General features: G+C 40.8%; 1 protein-coding gene across 2 annotated transcripts in view; it reads left to right on the plus strand.

Annotated features, from left to right (window-relative positions):
- Positions 1-5,137: 5,137 nt before the first annotated feature.
- The window catches only part of NPAS3 (neuronal PAS domain protein 3), a 565,719-nt gene continuing 544,878 nt past the window's right edge, over positions 5,138-25,978 (plus strand). For both annotated transcript variants that reach the window (XM_088529242.1, XM_088529243.1), the window contains exon 1: positions 5,138-5,492. In XM_088529242.1, coding sequence (XP_088385368.1) covers positions 5,443-5,492 — 50 coding nt within the window. In that variant the 5' untranslated portion in view covers positions 5,138-5,442. The remainder of the gene's footprint in view (positions 5,493-25,978) is intronic.

Genomic DNA, 25,978 nt, shown 5'->3' on the forward strand with positions numbered 1-25,978 from the left:
GCTGCAATCCAAAGCATTTTGTATTAAAACAGAATGCAAACACAGATGCTATTTAATACAAAGGATTTGAATGCATTCTCTGTTTTAACATAAAGTTGGTGTGTCTTAATTTGGCTTGGCACCGAGATGGGAAGAAAAGTCAAGATAAGAGGACATTGTTAGCCTGCGAGCCGAGCTCTGCTTGCAGGAGGCACACATTGCATGGGAAAAGGAGGGCCGGGACCAGGTGACAGCTCTGACTTATGGCAGCAAAGGTTACGATGCCTTTGGGGTGAGGGGACAGACTGGGACATCTGCTCGCTCGGCGAGGCTGCCACAGCCCTGGGGGGCGCGAGGCGCGCGCGGAGCGCAGCCTGCGCGCTGTCCCACGCCGCTCCGCGCTCCTGCCGCGCTGCAAGGTGCACCCGGGGGGCTCCCTGCCTGGCGACGCTCCTTCTCCCCGCGCGCTGAACTCCGCGGTTCAAGCTCGAGCATCCGCGCGGGGCCGCGGGTCGGGGCTGCCCTCGCGCGGGGAGCCGCCGCGGGACCGTTCTGGCGGGAGGGGGCCCCTTCCCGCCCCTCCGCGGCTGCCCCCGCCTCGGGCGGCGCCCGTCACCGCGGACTCGCGGCGGCAGCGCCTCCCGCAGCGGCTGCGGCCCCTCCGCACCTCGGAAGGGAGGGGGGTCCCGCCCGCCAACTTCCCGCGCGCGGTCCCCACGCCCGCGCAGCGCCGCGGCCCGGCGGGCAGGTCCGCCCGCGCGCACCGTGAGCAGAGGCTACGCGGGGGCGGCACGGCCGGGCCGAACCGATGTGAGCCGGGCCGGGCCGAGCCGAGCCGAGCCGAGCCGAGCCGCCCCCGGGCTGCGGGGCTGCCTTGGCGAGGGGCTTTAGCGCCGCTCCCGGCGCTGTGATTGATACGTGGAAGCGGCGGCAAGGCTCGGTGCGCGCACACGCACCGCACACCTTACAAGTTTGCCTCGCAATAACAGTGCTGCACACTAGGAGGGGAGGAGAGTCACTTCCCTGGAAGAGGGAGCAAACTCTGCCGTAGCACAAAAGCGGCGCGTTTCCTCGCTTGTGAAAACTGTCCCTTCATAGAAAGGAAGAAAGAAAAGGAGGGGGGGGGGGGAGCAAAAGCAAGTTACCAAGAGCAAGAACTTGCGCTGCAACAATCCTGCACTCTTCCTCTGCTCCTCAGGACTCTGGGAGCGGGGCTCTTCCTCCCCCTCCCCCGCGCACACTTGGCGCTAGCCCAGGCTGTGGTCAGCCGCCTTTATTATTACTTCATTGAGACAGAGAAATCCTCTAAGCCTTGCTTTTTGGGTGGAGGGTGGGGAGTGGAGGGACGAAAAGGAGGAGGGAAAAAAGGCAACATTTGCTGATCATCATTTTCACTGCACCGCTAAAGTAATTGCGCCCCCCTCTCTCCTCCCCGTCCCTCCTCAGCTTGGATTTTCCTTATACCTACAGCTCCAGTGGTATTAGGCATACCTTTTTTTTTTTTTTTTGGTAGCTCCGATATCCCCCTCCAGGTTTCAGGCGTTGCATGTTTGCAATTCGGTAAAATCCCCCCCCCGCCCAGTCCCCCCCTCCCGTTTGCCCCAACCCCCCCCAAACCCCTCTGTGCATCTCAGCCCGGCAGCTCACATCAAAGCGCCCTTCTTCACTCGCAGTGGCCGCCGCTCACTAATGGGATTGCAGCGCGCCGGGCTCTGCTGCTGCAGCCGCCGGAGGGAGAGCCGCTGCCGCCGCTGCTGCTGCTGCTGCTGCTGCGCCTCTTCTCCCAGCCTCGCCGCGTGCTGAGCCGCGGGGATGATCAGGATCTTCCCGGATTTCAGCGTGCAGGTGACGGCGGCGGCGGCCGGCGGCGCGGCCGGGGGGGTGCCCGCGGCGCCGGGCATGGGGCGAGCCGGCGCCGCGGCCAACGGCACCCCGCAAAACGTGCAGGGCATCAGCTCCTACCAGCAACGGTGAGCGGCGGCGGGGAGGGGGTGCGCGGCTCCTCGCGAGGCTCCCCTGCTTGCTTTTTCTTTGTGCTTTTGTGTTTCTTTGTTTTCCTTTTTTTTTTTTTTTTCCCTTGCTGTTTGATTGTTTGGGGGGTGGCTGGAGGGGAGGCTTTCCCCCCCTTTTCTTTTTTCTTTTCTTTTCTTTTTTTTTTTTTTTTTAATACAGCATCTTTTAAAATGCACTGAGAAGTAAACACAATCTCCCTACTTTTCTCTTGGATGAGCTGGAAAGAAACAATAGCCAAAAAAAAAAAAAAAAAAAAAAAAAAGTGAGACCCCGGCAGCTCAGCTTGGCCGCTGCGAAGTTTGGGATCCCGTCCGCTCATCCTTTCTAAAAAGGAATTTCTCAATGTCAATGCCTTGTGCAAATCCCAGTGTGTGGCAGCCAGGGGGATAATTGATCATGGTATGCTGATTGATAATTTGCTTTCAACCAAGAAAGAGAATAATTTTCACTTGGGGTTGCACACTTGCAATTCCACATTGTAGTTTAACAGTATTATCATGTCACCTGTTACTACAGGGAAATATAGCTGGAAAGCCTAAGTATGCTCAGCACTGTTATTTTTGCATCTTAAATGCATTCTAATGCAAATGTAGGAAATTCACAGGCAGCGCCTTTAGGAAGCAAACCGTAGAAAGTTGGCAGTAAGTCATAATGAAGTTTAAAGACCTTCCTCATCCCCCCCTAACAATTCATCGATACGTGCTGATACTAACCTGACGCTTAATTACCTGGCATTTCTTTGTGCTTCTACGATGCAAAAGCCTGAAGTTTCAATCTGTTAGTTTTTCTCTTTGATAACCGAAGCCGAGCTCTCAAAAAAGTAACTGACAACAGACAAATGTAGGCTGAAATCCGAACAAAACGTTTACATTTCTCTAAAAGCAATAAAAATGGCACTGTCCAAATATCCTGCTACCCAATATCGCATTAAATACTGAGGAAAAAAATATAATAATCAATATTCAAACTAAATATCTCTCTAGCGTAAAAGAAAAATCACAGGAAGTTTTAACGTAATATTTCAAACTTAATTGTTACAGGAGCCAGTTTTAGATAATCGATCATTGCCTGTTTTGTTGTTCAGCAACTTTGAGTTGCTTCCTCTAGTTTTGGAAAACATATCATTGTATTTTTTCCATTTGATGTCCAGGATAGCAAATGTTTGGTGTTAACTTTTGGAGGTTTTATTTAATGAAAAAAAATAATAGAGCACTGAGACTCCTGAAATAATCCCTGATGATGCCTAAGCACTTTCTTAGATAAGGAACACTTAGAACTGAACACAGGTCTTATTTTAATCAAGTAGACACACCGACCTTTCTTATATATATATATGTATGTATATATATATGTATATATATGCATATGTGTGTATATATATAAAGAATGTGAGAGCTATAAAGGATAGATTAAAGTAGATTTTTTTCATGGCTTCTGTATGATTTTTGTCACTTATAAAATATTTAAATTACAATGGAAGCTGACGGACACTTTAACGAGGAAGTACAGGCAGCAGTCACAATAGTTTAGTCTGTGAAGTGGGGAAGTCAAGGGTCAGAAATGTCAGATTGGCTTTTAGACAAATGAAAGAGACCTCTGGAGACTTTAAGTTAAACAGAAATATATAGACAAGGCAGCATGCGAATTTTTTAGGACTTCGCATTTAATAGTTTGATTCTGTCAGCCTGTAATGAGGAAGAAGTTCTAAAGGCGATATTCTTCTGACAAACTACTAACACCTCTAATCCAAATATTGCTTAGCAGATACTCAAGCACTTTAACTAACAGGAATCCACAGCAGTCTGGGTGTCCGGCACACTAACTCAACACTGGAAAACATTTTTGCACTTTTTCCAAATTCTAACTATATATTACCGCCAAAGCAGCGTCCTTTGCGCTTAGCGATCTTTCTACGTGCTGCCTGGAAGCGCTGAAAACAGAGCAGCCTCCGGCCCCTCGTTACGCTGTGGCACAACCCGGGGTGACACCTGTTAACTTTTTTTTTTTTTTTTTTTTTTTTTTTTTTTTGGGAGGCGAAGACACAGCTTTGCCGGAAGGAAACGGCACGTGAGACTTTAACGTTAGAGCCCCGCGTGCCTCACCTGAGCCGGCACCGCCGAGCGCCGCGGCGTAACCCCCGCCCTCGGCGCCGCCCGCCCCGCGCGGGGCTCCGCGGCCGCGCCGCGATGCGCGGCTGCTCCGCGGGCCGCTCGGCGCCGCCTCCGTCCCGGGGGAAGGGGCAGCCCGGGCGCCCGCGGCCCAACTTCCAGGGGCTCTGCCAACTTCTGCCCCCGCAGGTTCCTCTCGCAGATGAGGCGCGTGTCCCCCAGCCACCGCCGCCGGCTCCTCAGTTTCGGCAGGGGCCGTGGAAATGCTCCTCGGGAGCGAACAGCGCGGCTCGCGGGGCCGCGCCTTTCCCGCGGGAAGCGGGTGGACTTCACCCTGCGAGCCGGATCAGGCCCGGGAAAGCTGAACTTCCACGGCAGCCCCAAAGTTACCTTAGAGATGGGAAGCTTTTAGCCAAGGAGCGGCTCCTCGCCTAAAAGCTCTTTGCGCGCGGCTTTTCTGGGTGACCCGAAAGCAACAATCAAGAGAGCGGTTCCTCTTTCCCGCTCGTTTATTTCTTGATTAGTTTCACAATCCCCAATAAAGCAGCGTGGAGCGCTGCACTCTCTCCCAACAAAGCGCCTTATTCCGCGCTCGCGGCGTTTCCAGCATCGCCCCCTTTATTCGGCGGGGACCCCGCGCTGCTCGCAGCAAGTGTCACAGGGGGGCACAGGCACCCGCGGCCCGTCCCGTCCGCGCGTGGGGCCGTGCGGAGCCGCGCTCACAAGAGCGGGCTGCGGCGGAGGAAAGTGTGCGAAACTGCAACTGAGTGGCGTTGTTGCGCCGGCAGCGGAGCCTGCGTTCCCTGCACGCAGAGCGGCGGCGGAGCCGGCGAAGCAGCTGGAAAATGCCCAGAAATACTTTCCCAGCGGTCAAGCCCGGAGATCCCTGACTCCCCTCCTTCCCTCCCCCGCTCCCCCCGCGGGTGTGTGCGCGCGGGCGTGGGTGTGCGCGGGTGCCGCTGTGTGTGCGCCGCACCTGCCGGGCGATGCCCGCGGCCGGGCTGCCCGCCGGGGCTGCGCCGCGGCTCCTTCCCGCCGCCGCCGCGGGCCGCCCATGTCCCTGGGGCTGCCGGGGCCGCGGCTCCCTGCGCTCCTCGGCTTATGGACGGCGGCAGCAGCAGCGCTAGCGAGGAGGGCGAAGCGAAGCAACCTGCAGCAGGAGCGCGCGGAGGAGCGGGAGCCCGCGATGCTTCGGCCTCAGTACTTTTCCCTTAGCCTGCCAGGCTAAGCGGGGCCATTGCCGCCGCTGCTAGACACACAACACACACCAACATCAGCAGGGGGAAAAGTAAGGGAGAGAGGAGAGAGAGGAGAGGAAAAAAAAAAAAAAAAGCCCAGGAAGATGGCGCCCACCAAGCCAAGCTTTCAGCAGGATCCTTCCAGGCGAGAACGGTAACACTTTCTCTTTATTGAACCTGCAGCAGCCGCCGCCGCAGCGCCGGGCTGCGCCGCCGCCGCCGGGGCCGGCTGCCATGGCGGGGGGGGCCGTGCCCGCCGGCGCCCGCCGCGCGTCCCCCCACCCCCGTGCGCACCCGCGGCGCGCACCCACGCGCGCGGCCGCGCACACGCGCAGGCAGCGCCGCGCAGGAGCCGCGCGGGGCCGGGCGCCGCGGCGCGCGGGGTGCGCGCGCGCGGGCACGCGCGTGGGGAGGCGGCAGGGCCCCCCCCCCCCCGCGCCCGGCGGCCCCGCGCCAGGCCCGGCGCAGCGGCGGCCCCGGCGGTGCCGTTCGAGCACGGCTAGGCCGGAGCCGGGGACAGGGACGGGGGGGTCGCCGCGGGCGAGGCCGTCCCGCCCGCGGAGGCGGCGCGGGCCCGGGCGCGGAGCCCCGCCTGGGGGGGAAGCGCGGGCGGGAAGGGGCCGCCGCCCCCCCGGTGCTGCTCGCGCGGCTGCCCCCGCGCACTTCGCTGGGGGAGACTGCGGGCTATTAATCTGCGCGCTCGCTGACATGAATTGCCCGTAGCGGATTTGTTCGAGTAAAGTGAATCTTTCTAGAAGTGACTGGTAGGAAGCGAGAGTACAAGTTCATGCGATGTTACTTTGTGGTTCTTACAAAAGTGCTGGGTGCTCCGGTGCTGCACCGCGGTGCGATGTGTGTCCCGGAGGGGAGCACCCAAAGGGCTTGGGGAGCTTGCTGGTTTATTTTCCCTTTTTTTTCTCTCCCCGCCCCCCCTCCCTCCACGCCACGCTTCTTCAGCTTTACAAGTGAAATTGGGGGGTATGGGAGGAGAAAGGTTCTTAGTTTTGAAAATGAAAATTAACATTTAGACAGCTTTTAAAAGTAGCTGGATCATGTATGAGTTTATATTTTTTAATGCAAGTAGGTCTGAGAAAAAATGAAACAAAAATAAAGTGTAGGAAGTCAATTTCATTTTAATCTTAATTTAAGACATACATTTCAATACTATAAGCATTCCTCGTATCATTTCCAAAAAAATCTCAGATCTTTATCTCAATAGCTAGACTTTTTCATAAGGAAGCAGATTGCTCAGTATCAGAAAACCATACATTTCCTATTCATCACTAAAGTGTTAGTGCAGCTGTGTTAGATGCATTAGTATTAACTGTTGCACTTTGACAAAACTATATTGATATGTAGGAGAATTTGGAGATAGGTATAATGGGAAAACACTGCATCCTCAGAAGTCAATGACTTAACTTACAGATTTTTTGTCTTCGGCTATAAATATTTTTTAAAATCTCCCATCAGTGTCTGCATAGGCATTTTTGTGGCGTAAATAACACTTATATCAGCGCACTCTTTTTCTTCCCGTAGAGTTCTTTGTTGGAAAAACAATTTGTATCAATAAGTCCTTCCCCCCCACCCCAGCACAGATTTCTGCTGTCTCCTTTCTGCGAATGGTACTATATTAGTACTAAGTGTATTTGCCAGGATAGCTTCAGTAATCTCTCCGGCAGAAGCATATTTGTGTGCCATTTTGGGAATTTCTCTGAGATAGGAATCTTGAAGATAGAATTAATTTCTAGGGGAAACTTCATAGCCTGTGCATGAGTGCTTTCTTTATCACCTGTCTCCATTTGGCATTCGGAGAAGGTAAATCAAAGTGCGCGATTTGTTATTCTGCTCCACTTGAGAGCTGAACTAAATAACACTTGGTCTGAAATTCTGATTGAAGTTGTAGGAGGATATACTGTATTTAATTTAATGCCCTTTAATAGCATCTTCTTGTTCAGCTCTGATGCTGTCATTTTAAAGGTTGGATCAGAGTAGTTTTTCCCTGTAGGGAGTGGGAGGAGTAATCATTTCAGGGGAAAAAAGTACTCTAAATTCCTAGAACGTGAATAGCCATGAGCTTGGCCTGTTGTCCGAGCAGTTATTTTTTGCCCTTAGGCTTCATTTTGTTCATTGCTTCATTCTTTGCAATGCTCTGAACAGTTTAGTATAAATATTACGCGGCGAAGCAGACAATGTATCAGAAATAAAGTCAAGTTACCCTTGCTTCAGAAAAAGTTTTTGAAAAGATGTGACAGTGCTTCAGTAAATACTTGTACATTTTCTTAGAAGTTATGTAATGTGCCCCTGAATTCTTGCATGTTACTGTTTATTTAATGTATCTTTTTACATATCCTTTCAGCTGCATCCACCAAGCTACTTGAAATGCAGGAGCTAGATACCTAGAGGGGTTCAGAGTTTCTTATTCTTAGTTACTACTTCACCAGTTCTCAAGATTAAGCAGATCCTGTGCGTTAATTTTGTATACCATCTTTGTTTAGTCTTCAGTTCCACGATGTTTAGGTTGATTGTCCATTTTCCCAACAAGGGGTTAACAGTTACAGATGTAAAAGGTAGTAGTCTTTAATGCAAGCAAACACTTGAATCATTTTAAAACTTTTTTTAAAACCTGTTTAGATTTTGAAAAAATGCTTGAAAAGTTACACCCGTAAATTTGTTTGATTTGCTACTAAACTCTGTTTGCAAATTTTTACAGTTACAGTAGCAGCTTAGAATTTTTCAATTGTGTGGATCTGTAACCAAGAAAATTAAATAGACAGAAGTGTAGAAGTGTCATGCATATGACATGCCAGCCCTGTTTTGTAAAGCATATCATAGTATCAGAGCACTATTGGTTTAAAGTAAAAGAGAAAAAATACCTTCATTCTGGCATTTCTTTCTAGAGCATGAGCTTAAACATAGCAGTGATAAATGATGATATGCATTGTCTAACACTTGCTTTTATATAAATAGCTCCAGAAGATTGCTTAAATGATAATCGAAAATATGAAATAGGGTGGCCTTCATATCACAAGGCCAAGGGTCTACAAATGGAAAAACTGAAATAATGAAATATTTCCAAGGCAACAGACTGTCAACAAGAACAGTAATGCATGGGCATATCATAGAGCTACCAGAGAGGATATTAGATCTTATAGCTCTAGAGCCAGGAGTTATAATGACCTTTATTAAATAGAGCCCTCCCACATTACAACAATCTTTCCGATTTCTGATTTATGGATTAACAGTCATACTACTCTTCATAATTTGAAACATTCTCCCACCATATTTGATTTGCTGCATTTTTCTCCGCTGGAATCATACATTATTTAGAGCTTACATGAGAGTATTGATCAACAAAAGTTATACTAGGCATTTTCAGTAACTAATGGGATTCTAAATAACAAGGTTTTGTCTACAGCACTCTTTCTACATTCTTTACAGCACAACTATTTTTTCTTTGCAAAAACTTATAGCCAGTTAACTAATTTTATACTAATGTAATGGTACTATGGAGTAATCCTATGTTATAAATATATTATAAGTAATGAGAGAGTTGTGTTAACAAATTACGGCAGCACCGAGAACTGTAGGCATGTCTAAGAGGATATCAGGATATATCGTGAGCATCCGTCTCCTTTTATTAGTGTCTCACTTGAATTTCAGAGTCTAATATATTGGCAGTTTCAAATCACATTTGTTTGAAACTTGGCACACAAGTTGCCAGCCCAGATGTGAATTTTACTGCCTGAGTGGTGTAAAACAGTTGCTGTAAATTGACAAAGGCAGAATCTTTTTATCTTTCTAGGCATTTGTTTCATTGAGAGCTTTGCAAAAAAGTACGATTAGTTTAAATAAATGTTTGCTTCATAAAACTGTCTTTGTAATGATACCTTCTTTATTGGAAAATACGTTCTAAGATCAGATTTCTGAATATGTGATCTTGACCACGAAAGCTCACTGTTACCTTTTTGCTCTCATTCTGGGGTTGATTCTGTTCCCATTGATTCTGCTACCTTGGAGGTCGCTAAGACGAAACTCATTTACAAATGTAGCAGAATTTCATTTGATATCAATTAAGTAATTGTTTATTGGAGTTTAACGTAGTGAGACTCTTTCCTGAAGCCTCTTCTGATACGAGTATATCTTACATGCAGTCATCAGATTCATTTTATATTGCTACTAGTAGTAGTTTTTGCAGATGTAGCAGTGCCTTGAGTGAGATGAGATTTCAGCATTATTCAAGTTGTTTTAGAATGAATCAAATTAAGCTTGTTCTGCCTGGATTTTTATTTTTGCTTTTAATTTTCTAAACATACGATAATTTTAGACAGCATAGTCAGGACTTTTCTTCTGCCTCCCCCCCATTTATTTATATATTTATTTATGTTTTATGTTTGTCTCTCTTTTTTTTTTTTTTTTTTTGAGAGAGAGAGAGAGGGAGAAGGAGAAGCTGCCAAAGATTTATGGCCATGAGAGGAAATGTTTTGAAATTTCATTTCATAATAATTGTATTTTTTTCAGAGGAGGCAATTTCTTCCTATATAATATTTGCTGCATGTTATCTTTAACATGCAAAGTCCCATTAGTGTGAATGAGGTGCGTGACTTCTTGTTTAATAGAACTTTGCATAATAAGAATAATTTGTAATAATATTGCATTTTGCTGCATAAAAAGATGTTCCATAGCAAGAAGAAAATGGGTGCTGGCCTGTCTTATATGACTGGAGCATTGTTCTGTGGCTAGCACGAGCGCTAGTTTCGCAATACACAAAGTCCTAGTCAGATGAATAGGACTGTTGTGCCGTTGATTTGAACAGAACTTAGTATAGTAAAAATATTCATTAATTTTGTGTGCTATAATAGTGTGTATATTACACAGGGTAAAAAAGTATGGCAAGGGTAGAGTAGTATTTATATCTTTAACTTGGAAGACTGGACCCTGTCTTTGGAAGAATATTGAGTTCAAATTGTACGTTAATCTTAAAAGGTTCCAAATGAAACTACACACATAATTAAAGACTACTGTAAATAAATAAAAGCAAGGATAAAAATATTTTGCCATGTAGTTCAATAGATGTGATTTTATTTTTCTCGGAGGGATGACAATGGCTGACTTGAATGTGCGTTGGTGGGAGGAGAACTGGACTTTGCATCTGCATGTTATTAAAAAATGCAGAAGTTTTGAGATTCCCAAGTAAAAATGAAGCAGACCTCAAGAAGACTCTGATCTCAGTCTGCTGCAGCGAGATACTGTGAGTTATATTGGCCCTCACCCAGCACCCCGCATGCAGGAAAGAGTCAGTCACATTAAAGAACAAGTGAAATGTAGGAAGAACCTAAAATGGATTATTGAAGGTAGCATTTTGAAGATTTGTTGTAGGCTGTTTTTCAGTTGTTTTCTGTGTTGCATTTTGGACTTTCAGCCTCTGATTATATCTTGTCCTTTGTCTGTTCTTGGGAAATTTGCAGATGCTTACAATGTCTGAGGAACACATTAGTATTAATACTTAGTATTTTTGCAAAGTTACTCCTTTATGTAGGTTAGTGTGCTTTAAAAGATCTGTAAACATTGTTCCGTGAGTTTTACCGATGAGAGTGTTAAGGCAGAAAACATTTTTGAGAACTGGCAGAAGATGTCAATGTTAGCACTAGGAATAAAATTCCAGCCCCCATTTTGACTTCTTTTTCAAAGATTACACTGCCTTCATTAGAGAGATATACATTTCTTTTGCAGGCAAGGCTTCCACTGAAATAAAGTGCTTTCATAGAATAGCTTGATTGCAACCTAAAATTAGCTGTTAGCTTGAAATATAATAGAAGTTCATACATTTAACACTATGTTAAATAATTTAAGTGGAAAAGTACTGCTCCACTACCTGCAGGCATCTTAGGTTTGCATATGTATATAGCGAACTTATGGGATATTGTCTGGATAATATGTATGAATGCAATCTAGTCCCTGGGGCTTTGGTTTTCCGATGAGCCTGTTGGATTTAGGCATCCAACACACACGCATTTCAGGGAAATATGAGCACCTAAATCCCATAAGTTCCTTTTAAAATACCTGCCTGGGAATTTCGTCTCCATAAGGTGTATGGAATAGGCTTCATTACACATTACATTTTTTTTAAACTGAATTTTATTGAGTGATGAATAGGCTTTGAACAGCCAGTTTGGATTAAATCCTAAAGGGTTGTAGTTTTGCTTGAATTCAGGCACAGAACCATTACATTAATGTTATGACTGTGAGGTTTTATTTATTTTTTTTTATTTCTCTTGCTTGTGTGTTTGAAAGTCACATCGACATTTACAAGCAGTTTACTTACACCCCAGGTTTATATGAGTTAGGTGATTCGCAGTTGTCCTTTCAAGCCTGTAATTCATTTAGCAAAAGTGTGACACCAAATTTTAGAGTAATGCTTGTTAGAAAACTGTCTTTTCTTAGAGATGATGAGAGGCAGAATATGTTACTTTGTGGGGAAAAAATGTAAGCGGGCAGTCTTCTTAGGTCAAGGTTGAGGTCAACAGAAAGCACTGAGTGACTGAATCTTTGCAGTACTGGCAGTGGGATTAAAAAAGAAAAAAAAAGTCTTTAAAAAGAGAATTGCTGCCGGTGGTACTTTTCCTTCAGCCTTGACAGCTGCAAAAAAAGTAGCTGATTTTATTTGTCTGAGTATGGTTAGAAGTGGGATTGGCATGTTTGCTTCACCTTTGCATAAATTACTAATAGTATGGACGGGAGGTTCTGAAAAAAATGCATTATTAAAAAAAAAAAAACTTTTCTCTTGGTAGGTAACAAATAAAATATGAACATAAAAAAGAGAAACATATGCTTTGGGCTGATTTATTTATTCATTCTTTCGAGCTGCCACTGATTTACAGCAAAACTTGTATTTCTTGTGGAAAATCAGAAGGAAAGTAATTTTTTTCAATGGCTGAATGAGCTAGATAAATGGTACTCAAGTAGCAGTGTTTGAAGGATCCAAGTAGTTTACTAAAGTATCTTAATTAATTGGATGCTCACTTTAATAGTGAGGTTTCCTATTTGTAGACAGTGTCGTGTAATGAGAACATACATTTGGTACGTAAATGATATATATGAGTTGAGAAGGCCAATTTTTACTCAAGATTTATTTTTACTAAACAGCCATTTCAGGTAAAAAAAACAACAAAAATAAATGGAGGTGACAGAAAATACATACTTCAAATGAAAGGAATGCTAGAAAAGATAAGGCAGATTCCAGATCTTTCAAACATATATGCCATTTCTTTTATCAGTCACTCCATTTACACTCAAATTTGGAAAGTAAGAGGAACTGACTTTGCTCTTATTTCTTTGTTAACAGAAAGAAAAATGTTTTTCTATAGGACTGTCATTTGGAAACTGTTATTCCATTCTTTCTGACAGAAGTTTGTTCAATATTTTTGTTTTTCTATCACTTCTAAAGATCAGAACAACAGTCTCTAGGATGTAGCAAACACTGCAAATCCCCTCTTCTCCCCGAAGAAATGATTTAACAATACTGCGTATATATACTTGGAAAAAAAACAATATTTAAATTCTTTCATTGTTTAAGAATCCTTTTGGAGTGGTGATTTTTTTTAATTGTTGCTCAGTGATTTTGTGTTACTGTCGCATAAAAAAGTAACTAAAGCCCTGCCGATGACTTATTTTTTCTTGTAGCAGTTATCATATATTATGCTATTTATTTAGTTCAAAAAGAAAAAAAGCAAAATGATAAAATGAATAAGGGAAAATTGTCCTGAATAATAATTAATGAATAAGGGCAAATTGTCCTTATTAATTGTGTGGCAGAATATTCTGTGTGAAAAGTGAAATCAGAATGCTTTGTATTTTTTTTCTGCCTGTACTGATTGTGAGGAAAACTTTTAAAAGGTATTCCATGCAGATGTATGCGTGTATACTATAAAGTGTAGGTATAATGTGCTATATTAGATAAACCCAATATGCGTATTTGCTGGAAGGAAATAATGCTACTTGATTGTCTTCAGCATGCTATAAATGTCTTACTTTAGATAAAGTTAAATGTAAATACATGCATTGGAACGGTGATTTTTTTTTTCTTAATGCTGTGAGGGAAAAGTAGGCTCATCATTTTTTTTCCACATTTTTATTGTTCTGTGTAAATGTAATTTGTTAATCCTGTGAAATTTGTCATAGATAAATTTGCTTGGATTATCTTGTCACCACCATATCTGCATTCTTTTGTTCATTGCTTATTCATAATTTAACAGTCTGGCAGTGAGCCTTTTTGGGATGCTCACAAAAGATATATGACCTCTACCAGCTGCTACTATAACCTGCAGAATGCACAGCAAGACATTAGAAACGTGAGGATTCCTCTACTGATTAAAGTGCTCTTCATTTAAACAGTCTGTTCATAAGAATCTCAGGAATCTTTGTGGATAGCAGTTTTGATTTTTCTTTTCTCACAAAATTAGTTCTAACAGTGCCCCCCACCTCCACTCCCACCCCCCAAGTAGGAAAACTAACGTTGAATCTTAAGAAGGAGGTGCTTTGTTTTCAGCTGGACTAGTGGAAATTAAATCCCTCATTATACATGCATATATATATATATCTGTGTGTGTATGGGCATATACACATTGCGTGTGTGTGGCTTTAGTGGGAGAAATTATTGCCCATGTGTGATATTTTAAAACTAACTCTTCTGTGAGGATGTTTTTCAGTCCCTGTTATTATCCGGTACTAATTTACAGAAAAGTTGTCTGATTTAACCCTACTTTTGCCCCAGCATCTTACAGATTATATTGTGTAAATACTCAATATTATACAGTACACGAAAGGCATTAAATAGAATGTTACTTGAAGTGTAACAACACTTTAGATTTTCATTATTCCTCTGACTCAGTTTAGCATATAATTTTTTTCCCCTTTTTACTTTTTTTTTTTCTTTTTATCTGCAGATCAGCTTTTGAGTAATGGCTAGTTTTTACCTCCCCTTTGTGCTGGCACATGATTATAGTTCAAAATAATTCATTGCTAATCCATGCAGTATTGGTTCATCTCCATCACTCTGTTTTGTGATTAGAGCCTCAGGCCTGTAAGAACATCCTTCTGTGCAGTTTCCTATCCTGATTTTCTTTGACTGCAACTTATATTTTAAATAGTTCTGTCATTATCGCATTCACCTACCTATTCTCTTACATTTTTAAAAAATGTGCCAATTACAAGCAATTAATATTTTAATGAGGTTATATTTCAAGAGCTTGAGAAAAATATTTGTTTTCCACTGCAGTAAGTCTCAATCAGTGCTATATAGGTCTTGGTTCATCTCAGTTAATGATGGCAATCTCACTTGAGTTTTTCATTTTTCCTTAGCGGTCTGAATTTCCTGAATACTTATTTCTATTAGGTGTATCAAGAAGTCTGGGATTTTAAGAAGAAATGCCACCTCTTTTTGGAACACACTGTGGTAGAACAGTAATTACAGCCTTGTCACTTTTAACACAACATTTCAGAGATTGCTGGTGTAAAATGAAGACTATGGAGGAACTTTTAAAACATATAGGGCCTGATCCTTCTATGATTGTTCCTGCTGAAGTCAGTATTTATTGAGTTAGATGGGAAGTTAAATGAAGTTAGAGCTGGACTAGCATAGCATAATGATACCATACATGGATCAGATTTAAATGCAATATTTCCAGATTATGAAGGAAATCCATCACTTTGTTTCACATCAAATAATACCAGTTTTATGAGAAGGTCATCTAAAAGATTTTTCAAGACTTTGTTTCAGCATTGAGTAGTCCTGTGTTCCTTTTAATAATTACTTTCATCTCATTGTAGCTGTGTGTTTGAAAGTGTAGGTCAATAAGGATGATCGCATTCAGAATTTCATGATCTGTGTAGTGGAACAAATTGAAAGCAAAGCCTGTATCAATCACTGTGAAGGGAGGGTTAATTGTTACTGCTTCTCAAGCCTCTGGACAGATAAACCAGTAATGAAATACTTATTGCTCTGATATGTGAATGGTTAAGGATGAAACAATGGAAACAGAAGCAGTCTTCAAAGATAACTAAAAAAAGCCAAGAAAAAAGAATAATCTGTACTGAAGTAAGATACTGTATTAACATTTTAAAAGTGATATTTTTTCGTCTAATACAGTCGTCTAGTAATGGGCTAAGACATGCAGAATGTGTTAGGTTTTCTGAAGTGAATATGGATTTAAAAAGGTTTACATGAAGTCCGGATAATAGGTAAAAGTAACATTTCTAGCATTTTTTTTTATTATTCTTTATTCTGTGTTTCTCATTTGCAATACCATTAAGTGTTTTTATTTTTTCTTTCCTTTAAAAGCACAGCTGTATTTACTAAACCTAGTATGTTTTGTTTTCTTGTGAAGTCATTTTAAAGCATTTTGTCTATAGCCAACCAGGACACTAAAGGAGTGTTTAAAGATAGAAACAACAAAAATGAGTGCAACAAACAAATAATGATATTACAGTAAACATATAACTATTTCTGGAATGCAAACTTAACATTTAAACATCTGTTAGTTACTTATATGTTGAAATATATGCAAAAATATTTAGCCAAATTGAAGTCTTAGGCCCATGACAATCATCTCAACACAGTGGGTAGTTCTGAAAATTAATGAGAATGATAATACTGTAAAGACTGTTCCAGAGTTTGCCCAAATTCATTATCTAAGACTCTTGTTAAGAACATCTCAAAGAATTTTAACCAGGAAAATATATTAATGGTTCAAAAGCATTTTTCAAAACGATGATTTATAAAAGTATAATGGAATTATATATGCAAGAGCTATAGTTAGAAACACAAATAACAGTAGAGTAGCACATTATGAAGGAATATTTTCCAATAGCTGTACTTGGCATTAATTTCATCCATAGGTGTCAAGCTTTCCTTATTGATTTGTATTTTGGGATGGAGGAAAAGAAAAAGTGAAAGCAACTCACAAAAATATATTTCTGACTCCTTGTTAGCTACTTAATGAGGCCTGTAGCTGCTAGAAAGCTAAGTAAAGTAATTAATAATTTTAGAACTGGTGTAAATATCTTTTAGACAATTGAAAAGCACTTTTAGGAGGAAGGGTGATGAGGCACATCTTTAGATTTCTCTTCAGAATGTTAAGAATTTCCTGTTGCCTGTTTCCTGATGGGATTGACGCAGCTGCGTATCATATGGAATGAAAGAGGAACCGAGTGCCTGACTTTGTTTTATGCAAGTCCTTCACTGAATAAAGAGTATGTGTGGATTTTGCCTTAAAAAAAAAAAAAAAAAAAAAACAGATCACTGATATAAATGCTGTACAAAATTAGCCAAGTGAGAGCTAATTATAATTAATTTATCCATTTTTAAGGGGCAAAAACTTTTAATAACTATATTAGTTGAGAATGTTTCTTTTCCTGTGCACAATGAAAAAGCAAAGCAGAATGCTTGGAAGATGGCAATGTCGTTTCCATTTGCATTTTCAGAAGTTACTGATATTTAGGAGTACAGGAGTGTATGCATGTGTTTGTACATGTGCAAATGTGTAGAGCATGATTTGGTGAATAAAAATGCAAAGTGAAATTACTTATTAATTGTTGGGAAACAAAACAATTTATAGAATTTCATACTCATTTTGGTTCATGTGCTATCTGTAGAATATCCATAAAACTGAGCTTTGGTGGGAGGTGTGACTAAAATGGAGAGGGAAGGGAGCACTTTTTTTTTTTTTTTTCTTAAGAGTAATTTTGATCAAGACTATCCCACTTCATGGATAGATTCTTTGAAAATAATTCAGAATGGGAAACTATATTAATGGAATTTAACTTCCTTCCACATTGAGAGGATGCTTGGCAGAATGTCACTAAACTGCTGAACTGATCTGGGAATGGGCAGAGAAAAGAAGATCCAGATCCATAGTGATGGCATCTCCCTTCCACTTGTAGCACGGTTCCTGCTGGAGCCAGGAGCTGGGTCTCCTAAAGATGTACAGTGTGGTGCCAGGAGAATGTGTCAGTCAGTATTAATTTCTGATCTGAAGGCTGTATGAGGCAAATTCAGTTGCCATATGGAAAGTCTGGGAAGTGCAATCATAGGAGTGAAGATGCTGCTTAGTCTCATCGTATGGTCCTCCACTCGCAAAGCAGAAGCACCTTATAACACAAATGAGGCTGTGATGAGCAGTAGTCGTACTGAAACCACACACGAAGACAGAGGAGAGGTGTATGACGCTAAACTCAGTGATCCCATTGGGTTGCTTCCAAGAGCGTCTCAACATGTGAGATGTTGACTTCCAAATCGTTATGCAAATTGTGCTTTGAATCTTAAATTTGTATGTACTTAACCCGTCAGTCTCTGAAACAGGTGACCATGCCCTATTCTTTTTACCTCTGTGACTTGTGTGCTTATGTCCTCTTCCTGCTGTCTTCAGATATGTAGATCTGTTCTTCAGTGCATCCTTTGGAGGATCTTCCTCATTCATGATCAGCTTCGTGTGGGAGTTTCACAACGTGTAGCTTCTCAGCCACTTCCTTTTCGTTTTTTTCTCCTTATTCTACTCTTCATCTTTGCATAATCTTACGTGGAAACAATTCAAGTATCATCTCTTTGGAGATGACTCATAAGCCAATGGCATTTCTATCTCAAAGAAAGTGTGGTCTTGCTTTTCTGTCATCTCTTCCTTTTTTAATTTTTTTTTCTTTTCTTAGTGCAGACTTGTGAAATCAAAACAAATCTACAGTTCTTTCCAAACCTTTTTTTTTTTTTTTTTTAAAGCATAACACTGCCGTATTTCCTGTTAGGGTAGGACTATAATTTGGAATTCACACTGGTGTAGATAGACCTCTCCTTCATAGCTTAACAGCATTTAAAGAGATAAATAGAATATTAGGAATTACTAGGAGAGAAATAGAGAAACAAACAGAAAACATAATTATGCCAATCTGTAACTCCACAATATGTGCAACCTGTAAATGATGTGTGCTTTTGTTCACATCATCTCAAGAAAGTTACTGTAGTTAGAGATAAGGTTCAGAGAAGGGCATGAAGGCAGATCAGATACATGGAATAAGTTTTGTAAAAGGAGGAGAAGTTAAACTAAAATACTTCAGCTTGGAAAATTGGTGACTGGCTGACAGGAATGGGCTATAACATTGTGGAAAGCCTCAAGAAGGCAAGCTATGGGAAATTAATGATTAATTCTAATAATAGGAGACATCCTCTGTAATTCTAAGCAATCAAGTTTAGGACTTCTAACAGGATTTTTTTTTTCTTCCACACAACATATCATTAAATAGTGCCATTCCTTGCCCAAAGGATGTTTTAGAGATCAAAACATGAATAGGTTCAAAAACAGATAGAGTATTGCTCTGAGTGGCTGTTAAGCAAGCTGGTGTTGATGCCTCTCTGCTTTGGAAGTTCTTACACAGCTGATTGCTGGAAGCTGACATATTATAACATATCATGGAAAGAAACACTCTTCTGTGCTACATTTTTTTCGTCCTGGCCTAATATAGCTGTTTTTTTCTTGTTCTTAAGCTTCATGCATTCAGACTCTGTCTAAATCTTAGAGGCCTTCTCTGCCAAACATCTCTAGTCTATGTATTTCCCTGCATTTTCACCAGCTAAATGTCCATCCTCACTTCTACTGAGGATATTCCTTTTTCCTCTGGTTGTATATGTCCAGAATCCTCTTACAAAGATCATTTCCCCAGACTTTCACTCCGACCATGTCTTTGCATACCTGCACTGACCTTCTCTTCTGTGGTGCATAAGCAAGTTGTCCTTAGTTGTAAGCCCTCCTTGACCCAGCTGCATCTTACTTACCTTTTTTCTTTCTCTGTCAAGCTCGTCCTTGTAGTTATCTCATAAGGCTAGCCCTGTTACCAACTCACTACATTTTCAAACATGTGTTCTCATACTTAGACTCGTGCTGCTTTATAACCTCTCCTTTTGAGTCAGGGAATTAACTTTAGTTCACGTCTCTCCCCAAGATGTTCCTTAGCTGAAATACCTACAAAAGCATGACAACATTAATCCGTTTGTAATGGGGTGTCATTGCTTGTGGGCTCTAGTTGTTTTTGCGTTATTGCTTCTAATAATTTCCTGTCTCTTAATCTTATCTGATCCTTTCAATCTAAGACTTAGGGACCTAGGGACAGGGGTTTGTTCTTCGCCTACTCAGCACCTGGTTACTTAGTAGCCCTGCTAATGCTACAGCTGCTAATCTGAAGAGTTTTGGCAAAAGAAAAAAAAACATATGAACTACTGATCCTTACTTTTATGTGTGCTTGGTTGATCCGGGATACTAAGTGTCTGTAAGTATGAGTGACTTCTATAAGAGGGTTGGAGTATGAAAAGTTTGATGCATTTTAGAGGAGGCTGAACAAATAAATGACCAAGAAACCCACTGAGTATTACTAAATACACAGAAACCACATTCATCTCAGAAAGTGTCTACACTGAAAATGTTTGCAGGCTCAGAGTATGGGAGGGAAATATCATATATGTTAGTGTTGTTCTTGTATTGTTCTCTCAGCAACTGCTTTTGGGCACGCTTGGAGGTGGGATACTGGAAATAACTGGTCTTGCCCAGGAGAGCTGTTCTTACGTTGTTGTGCAGGATGTTTCTGAAAGCTATACCAAGCTGCTTTGGTGATTCCTGTAGAAAACTGCTGGAGAAAATGGCCTCTGTTAAGCAGTTTAGACTGCTGTTGTTTTCATAATCCATACACGAATGTGAGATGTGTCACAGCTGAACAGTACTGCTTTTTGGTACATTTTTGTTCCATGTTGATGTGACCACAAATAGCTTAAATGAACTGCATGAACAAAGCATCACACCATAGGATGCTTTGGAAAATAAAAAGAGTCTCTGCTTTGAACAGTTCATAATTTAAATTATTTTAATTTTGTTTTCATTTGTTGTAAAGGCTTTTTTTTTGTAACATACTAGCTAATTTTACGCCATATTTTGAGATTTGTGTTTTTACCATCAAGCAAAGTGCATATTAAGCAGGCTGAATTCAACAAAATTAAATGCTTGGATATTATTTTGATTGGTGAAACCCCAGTGGCATAAAACTAATCGCAGTGCTGACTTAAACCTTGCAATGAACATTTAACATGTACTGTATTTTTAAACCAGAATACAATATGTTTTATACATGATTATAATAAACAAAACCCTACTAGCAGTGGTGTGGGTCTTCATTGCAGAAATGTACTGAATCAGCAGTAGAATCACATGAATACCTTGAAGTCAAAGGTTGTAGACTGCAGTGAGATTTCACCTTTGCCCTGTCTCCCAAAGGCTGAACAAGCCCGTTCTCAGCCTCTCCTGCTGCATTGTGTGCTCCAGCCCGCTGCGTATCTTGGTGGATGGCTTTCGACAAGTCGTGCTGTGCTATGTCAATGTCTTGTACTGGAGAATCCAAACTGGACTTAGAACTCCAGTCCTGCAAGTGCTGGAAAGAGAGGTGAAAAGTCACTCAACCTGTGGCTTCCATCTTTTTAATACAGCCGGGTACCCAGATGGTCACCTTTGTTGAAGAGTACACCCTGTCAGAGTCCAGCACAGTCTGGAGAGCTAAAATTTCCTCTTGTGCAGCGGAACCCACGTGAGGGCATAGAGTCACCCAATAAAATACACTAGTTTTATGGGCTTCTGTGAACAAAGTTATTTGAGTGTGATCTTCGTCACAGAAATGTTAGGGTGGGATCACTAGCAGCAGTGCCGTGAGCATCTATAGGTGTCCTGCCATTTGAGCGTTTTATAGCTAGTACATGTAGTCTGGTAGGTATTCTGAAAGAAGCCAGGAAAGTTGGTTGTATATTGTAGCCGATACTCAATTTGACATAAATGAGAATTTCCCATGGAGGACCATTGACTCTAGGACCCTGAAAAAATAGAAGCCAGAAATGGACAGTTAACAGGAGGAAGTTTTACTTCTGTAATAAATTAGTATGAGACAACTGCAGATAACTTTAAAATTTTCATCAAAGTTAGAGCTAGTGACAGTTGGGTTAGCTATGTCTGATGTGTCTCCAAGAGATGGGTGGTGCTTAAAGAGTTGAAAAAAATAAGTCTAAATATTAAAATTTCCCTTCATTTTATAGGCATGTTTTACCCTAGAGTGGCAAGAGTAGAAATGCACAAAATACGGTGAAGTGGGTGGATATTTTTTAACAACTGTTTCTGGATATTAAGAGAGAGCATCAGTGACCGTACAGGACTTCAAAGCCTGTTTTTTTCAAGCAGTGTTGCAGTTCATGTTGATGCCTACTTTGTCCTGGAAACAGTATTATTATAGGAGAAGAAATCCTTGTTCTGTGGGAGCAGCAAGCTGCTGAAGAAGTGCTTGCTACTCAGAAGGAAGAACGGAGTCTCAATCATTATTTGTAAGGGGGGCATTTTGTTCTTGAACTAGATCACGAAGGATTACTGGGGCTGCGGAACATGAAAGATCATTACACATATAATTATTCTACAGTCTTATGATTTCACTGTTCAACATAAAACATACTATAAAATTTCTTTTTTTTTTTTTGGTGTTTGTTTCTGTCCTGAGATCACAATGTGTGTGGGAGGGCTGAGGGTTGAAAAGAAAGAAAAAAATTCTCAGGGCAAGCTGACCTCGATGAGTAAGCAGATGTCTCTAGGAGGGAAAGACAGTGTTTGATAAAGGGGCTGGGCTTCTTCACTGGTGGAGCAGAGGATCTGAGATGGAATCCTTAAGGTTAAGAATTATTTTTTTTTTAAGTAGAAGTACACAGCTTTTTGTAGAAGAACGACCAGATTGAAGGCTTTGAAAATTTATTCCTTTAAGCTCCTGGCTGGATTGAGGGTAAGATATGAAGGTTATCTGATCTGCAGAAGAAAAGGAAGGGTCCTTACTGAGTGGAAAGCCTGTTAGCCTCCATCTAGAGTTATTGAGGACTAGATATGGTGAGGACGAACCCTTCTCACTTTTCCTCCTGATCTCATGAGCAACGTGTATGCATTGTATCGTGACTAAGGCCTATCTGACCATCCACTGAGAATGCTTATGTACTTCAGGTCAAAGCTCATAGCTGGGTGCCTATTTGTTTACGTGACAAGATGGGACATATTATGTGACCAACATGGATGTGTACTTATTGCTGTCCCTGCTCTTAAGGAGCCTCAGTCATGGACAAGGAGGGAGTTGTGAACCTGGTGGATGATTCTGTGAGCTCCACCATTTTCTAAGTCTTGGATGCTCTAGGCTATTTTATTAATGAAGGTGAAGGCAGGAGGCAAGACGTGTATAGCAAAAATATCTATTTGTAAAGAAATGGAAACCAGAATTTGTGCAGTATCTTTTTCTCCATCAAAGCAGTTGCAAAGGAGAAGGTGGAGGTGGCTGCCCAGAAGTTGCTCTAGAGAGCAGAAGCAGAAGAGAGTGCAGACAGGAGAGTGGGCCTCAAAGGCTTATTAGTCTTCAATAGTTGGTAGTTTATAGATGACACTTTTCACTTGGGAAAGTAAAATATACCATAATCAAAAACTGTAATAAGCACTTTAAAAAGGAGAAGAAAATCAGTAGCCTTTCATGATTCTTGATTTTTAAATTGGCAGGTGAGTTGAGCCTTCTCTTACAGGTGTGTATTACAGGTGAAACTCCTTGGTTTTAAACAGGATATTTTTTGTGCAGTGCAATGTGCAATATAGTACAATTTTCATTTCATTTTAAAAAATTGTAAAATCGTTTCAAACCGGACTAAGCTAAAATCATAATGCAGTTTCACCTATGTGAAACTCTCATATTTTAACTGATGTCCTAGTAAAATACTAGTACTGGTGAAGTCAATAGCAATATTCCTATTAAAATCTGATCTTCCTGAAGGTATCAACTTTGTAGAACTTGTTTAAATTGGGTGGAAGAGGTAGGCTTAAATATAAATAATAATAATAAATGTTTGGATATGCTTTGAAATGTTGATCTTTGCACTTCCTATTGGAAGCTGTGAAATGGTAGCTGTAAGCAGTCGAATAGGGCTTTTTTAAACTGAGGCCTTTTCTAACAATAGAATAAGTGTTTTAAATAATCTTGGTATGGATTTAAAGAATATTGAAACTATCTTATTGTACTTGAAAGATATAAAAGCTATTAAACAGCAGGAAACTTTTTCCACAAGAAGTAATAGATTCATCGTTAACGTGGTACTGTACAAACCAAATAATAAAGCACTAATAAGAGATTAAAAAGTGTGCCTTGTAATAATACCCGAGATACACCTCTCTTAATGAGATTGTTTTAAGATCAAATATTGACAGATACATTTTTAACAGTGTTTGAAATTATGTCAGACCTGAAATTTAACACCCCAGGAGAGCTCTTTAAAACTTTTTTTCTAGCAAACTCTTTGTTAGTATAAAGTAATGGATTCTGAAAAAGGAAATTTGAGTATTTAATCAAGAGAAAATCAGTAGCTTTGAAGCCCACAGAATTCTGAATGCTTAAAGCTGAGGTTCTACCTCTATGAATTGATTCAGAAATAAAAATAGTTTTTGCTGTACATTTTTTCATAGTTCCCAGTGTTTCTGCATAAGCACGTGCAAAGAGCTGATCCATCTCCCACTGAAAATAACAGTAACTTTTCTGGAATTGCATTAGACTTTTAGAAGGTAGTGTCACCATCCATTGTCTTCTTTGCTGACACACCTAACAAAAGTATTAATTCATTTATTTTACTGAGATTTCTCTTTTTTTTTTGTCTTGTTGATCATATGTATTTCATAGAGCAGAGCAGTTCTGTTAAACAAGAAAATATGGTGCTAAAAGCAATTAATTTACTTTTGGTAAAATGATGAGATGACCTGTTTAGAACTGAGCTAGAAAAGTAATGCTGACCCTTTTGAAATAGGTCAGAAGATGTATTAATCACTCTTGGTCAAGGAGAATCTGTATTTAACAAAAGATGTCTATAATCTATGAACACACATTCTATTTATTTATTTTTGTTTAGTGGCCAGTGTTTCATTTCACTAAATGGAGATATATGTTTTGATATAGCCGGATTTTGTGATTATGAATAAACAAGTTATAAATATAAACAAATACATAAATAAGTAAATAAATAGTACTACAAATATATCTGTAACTGAATGAAGCACCTGTATTAAAGTTCTGGATATAAACAACTGAAAAGAAAGTTATTAGTGATTCCATCTCAAATAATTTCCTACTCAAGAGGACAGAGTTTCCCATAGAGAGCATGAGTCCATGTAGGAGGAATCTGTGGTAGGACGTGCTGTGATGGACTTGTCAGTATTTATACTGATCTTATCAGAAGTATGTTCATAACTCTTGTTGTGATGAATATACTGCTAATGTATAATGTAAAATAATGCAGCTGTGCATTAAGCACATAAATTGATATAAGCCTGCCCTAAATAACTTGTGAGAATTTAGCTGTGCTGCAGAAATAACCAGAACTTCTTAAGCTTTTAGTGGAAAGTACTAGATTAAAGATAAGAGGAGGAAACTTTAGGTTGCTTGTTGATGGGCAGCATTTTGCTGACACAGAAATAAATAGATTGCTACAGTTAAGTCAGTTAATTTATCTGAACTGATTAAAAGGGTGGAAATAATTAAATAGATTAAATAAAATAATTATTTTTTTAATGATTATCCTGGAAATTGAAGCTAACTCCTGGGATATTTTCATCTTATCTGTAATAGTACCCCAGAAGCTAATGGCAGCTTCTAATGTAAATGAGGTCAAATATTCGTGCTGTCAGAGAAGGAGTTTCTGAATGTTCATGAAAGTAATTGGAGTAGCGTTAAGGAAAGCCATCTTGACAGACACATTGTGTATTCCAACAGAGCAAGGAGTTTGAGCAAAAATCTGTGCAAATCTTAGCTAATTTTGCACATAGATCAAAATCCAAGCCTATCCAGGGTGATTTGATTTGATCCACTGATATTAAAATCTGGAAGAAAGCTGCAGTACCTAGTGTCCTTCCATTTGAAGTGGATTCAGGAGTAACGACAGTGTCCAAATGATGGGCATTCGCATTTGCCCGGCCTTCTTCCAGTCCTTCCCAGACTGGAAATATCGGTGTGGATAGTCATGAGCTCTCTTTTCTCTCATAGAAAGTAAGTAAGCTCAGAAAGGAAAAAGGTGTAAACTGTGAGTTCATTTCTGCCATTAGTTTTATCCAAACAATTCCACTGATATTGATGAAACTGTGGAGCGCAGTTGAAAAGACAAATGGGCCCTCTGTTATTGAACTTGAAAATATATTCTAAAAATGCTTTCTAGGAAAAATAAATCAGGTCTACCAATAATTTCAGAAAAAGATGGGATTTAGTTAGTGTATGTTACAGTCTTGGTGAGGTGAAAAGGTTTTTGCCTCAAAGTTTTGTGATTATTTGATTCATACATTGGTGTTGATTTTCAGTTTATCAGTGAGATGCCCCCAAGTAGTAGTGAAATTGAAAAAAAAAGATTAATTGTTGCTTATAATTAAACACATAGAAATTAAAAAAGAAGAGTATTGGTATTTTATTTTAATGTCTGATTCCTGGGAGACAAGATTAATTGAGAGGAGACATAAAAAATAAAGCACTTGGGGCTGGATAATGTATTGTTTTCAGTGTCACTTGCAAAAAATGAGCAAAACA

The sequence above is a fragment of the Tinamus guttatus genome, unplaced genomic scaffold, assembly GCF_059628265.1.
Source record: "Tinamus guttatus ecotype Peru unplaced genomic scaffold, ASM5962826v1 Tinamus_guttatus_pri_ptg000327l, whole genome shotgun sequence".
Lineage (NCBI taxonomy): Eukaryota > Metazoa > Chordata > Aves > Tinamiformes > Tinamidae > Tinamus > Tinamus guttatus.